The following is a 2,500-nucleotide window of genomic DNA, read 5'->3' on the forward strand; positions in this document are numbered from 1 at the left end:
CTCACAGGAGAACGGGAGGGCCGAGGCATTCAAAAGCATCATGGCTGTGGCAGCGTCAATGTCTGGATCTATGGAAGTCAAGGGGACAGGCCAGCGTGGTTAGGCACAGGAGCGCTCTGACCGGCTCTAACCGGCACCAGGGTGGCGGGACGCACACAAGGAGGACCAGACGAGCGGCGAGGGAGCAGTGAGGTGGGGGTCAGGGGGTCATGGGGTCACGGGGTCAAGGGTCATGGTAGAGCTGACTGATTGATGCAGACCTGGTGTGTGTGTGTGTGTGGGGGGGGGGGGGGGGGGTCCGGTGGGTCTGTTGTTCGTCTCAGCTGTCGGTTAGTTTCTTCACTTTCGGGAAAGAGAAAACGAGCGATTGATTTGTTTTGTTCTGTGGGGTAATTAAAGAGCGTTTTGGAGAGAGGAGCTCTCCGTTTCCTGAGGACTGCAGGAGTCAGGAGAGTCGATTTTAATGAATTCCTAACGAGCACAAACCTATTGATGAAGCACATCATCGGCAAAAAACAACTCAGGGCACCTGTCTCTCCCCCTCTCCCCCCCCCCTCTCTCTCTCTCTCTCTCTTTCTCTCTCTCTCTCTCTCTGTGGTCAGTAAACACTCCTGATCAGAGAGGAGGCTGCTCTGATTCAGAGCAGATGGCCTGGAGAGAGAGAGAGGGGGGGAAAAATTCCCTCACTCCGCAATCCTGTGCACTTTTTTCTGCCCATTAAGCAATAGCATTGTTGCCTTGGCAACCCTACTCCCCGCGCCATAGTAACAGTATACATCGCCACGGCAGCAAATAGAATGATTGCGACCTGAAACAGAACATCTGGGTCGGCAAGGTGCCTCCACCCCCCTCATCCCCCCCCGGGTGTGCATTTCAACTCCCCTCTTTAGCCGTGAAGAAGTGACCAGCCCCCCCCAAAGAAAAGCTGCATAAAGTGAAGAGATGCCTTCGGACAAGCCAGTGTCCTCCCCTGTCTGCCCCTTGCCCGGCCAAACCGAGTGGACAATACGAAGTGACTGGGGGACGCAGCCCCCTCTCCCAATTAACGTGGATGGGCTGGCAATCTCAAAGGCTAACGAGCCTCCGCCATTGTGTCTGTTCCGTGTCGAGGCCATCCATCCCAGGCTCCGCAAACAGCCACAGCACACAAAAGAGGAGAGGAAGAAGAGGTAGAGATAGATGGAGAGTGATAGAGAGAGTGAAAGAGAAAGAGAGAGAGAGAGAGAAATAGATAGAGATAGAGCTGCATTCATCAACACTGGGGCATCAGGATGCTATTGAGTCCCTTTGTTGCCCCAGAGGGCATCTATCCCTCGTTATGGGCAAATAAGTGCACTTTAAACACACAATAAGTGCACTTAAAAACACAATAAGTGCTCGGTAAAAGCATTAGTTATAATAAGAAGCAATGCTACAGTAATAGCAGAGATAGAATAGAGTGGCTGAAATCCTCCACTGCGGGCGGAGATGGGGAGATGGGGACTCCTAAAGGCAAGAGCGGACCTCAATGCCTTCATGGGGACTAGAGAGATGAGAATGGACAGTATTAAGGGCAGTGCCACACTCTTGTATTAGACAAACACTGGCGGGTGATCCCCCCCCCCACCCCACCCCCAACAGATGAGAGCAGAATTATATTCACTCAGTTGCCCCCTGCAATGAATCATGGGAAAGGGCATTGGTGCTCTAATCTCAGAGAGGGTGTTTTAGATGTGTGTGTGTGTGTGTGTGTGTGTGTGTGTGTGTGTGTGTGTGTGTGTGTGTGTGTGTGTGTGTGTGTGTGTGTGTGTGTGTGTGTGTATGTGTATGTACGTTTAAGTGTGTGCGTCTGTATGTGTGTGTGTGCTTGTCTGTGTGTGTATGTGTATGTACGTGTAAGTGTGTGTGTGTGTGTGTGTGTGTGTGTGTGTGTGTGTGTGTGTGTGTGTGTGTGTGTGTGTGTGTGTGTCATGTGCAGGGTGCTGCTGTGGAGTTGTGTCTCCTCTCGGGCGTATTCATGTCTGGGGACAGATGGGCGTCAGCAGAGGATCTGCACCAAACCAATCAGTGCAGCAGCAGCAGCAGCAGCAGCAGCAGCAGCTTGGGTGCCTGAAATCCCTCTCACTCTACAACGCTGTCTAGGTCACTTGCCCACTCACATTCACACCAACACACACGCGCGCGCGCTCGCACACACACACACACACACACACACACACACACACACACACTTACACATTCACTCACATCACTACAACAAACACACACACACACACACACACACACACACACACACACACACACACACACACACATTCACTCAAAATCACTACAACACCCAGACACACACACTCTTTCAAAATCAGTCTACGGTAAATGGTACACTAAATGCTCACTCTAATTTACTCTAACATAGTATTTCCCAAAATGTTCTCTCTCTCTCGTGGAACATTGCTTACTATGAGGAAACCTCAAGGCACACCACCGTGATATGAAACATTGAAAAGTCAAAACATAACCT

The 2,500-nt window shown here is 51.1% G+C and overlaps 1 protein-coding gene across 5 annotated transcripts in view; it reads right to left on the reverse strand.

The window, feature by feature from the left end:
* Positions 1-2,500, reverse strand: part of LOC134068177 (forkhead box protein N3-like) — a 224,748-nt gene that overhangs the window by 11,011 nt on the left and 211,237 nt on the right. For 4 of the 5 annotated variants that reach the window (XM_062523738.1, XM_062523740.1, XM_062523741.1 and 1 more), the window contains exon 5: positions 6-68. The exons of the other annotated variant lie outside the window; for it this stretch is intronic. In XM_062523738.1, the coding sequence (XP_062379722.1) occupies positions 6-68 (63 nt within the window). The remainder of the gene's footprint in view (positions 1-5; positions 69-2,500) is intronic. 5 annotated transcript variants of the gene reach the window in all.

The sequence above is a fragment of the Sardina pilchardus genome, chromosome 20, assembly GCF_963854185.1.
Source record: "Sardina pilchardus chromosome 20, fSarPil1.1, whole genome shotgun sequence".
Classification (NCBI taxonomy): Eukaryota; Metazoa; Chordata; class Actinopteri; order Clupeiformes; family Clupeidae; genus Sardina; species Sardina pilchardus.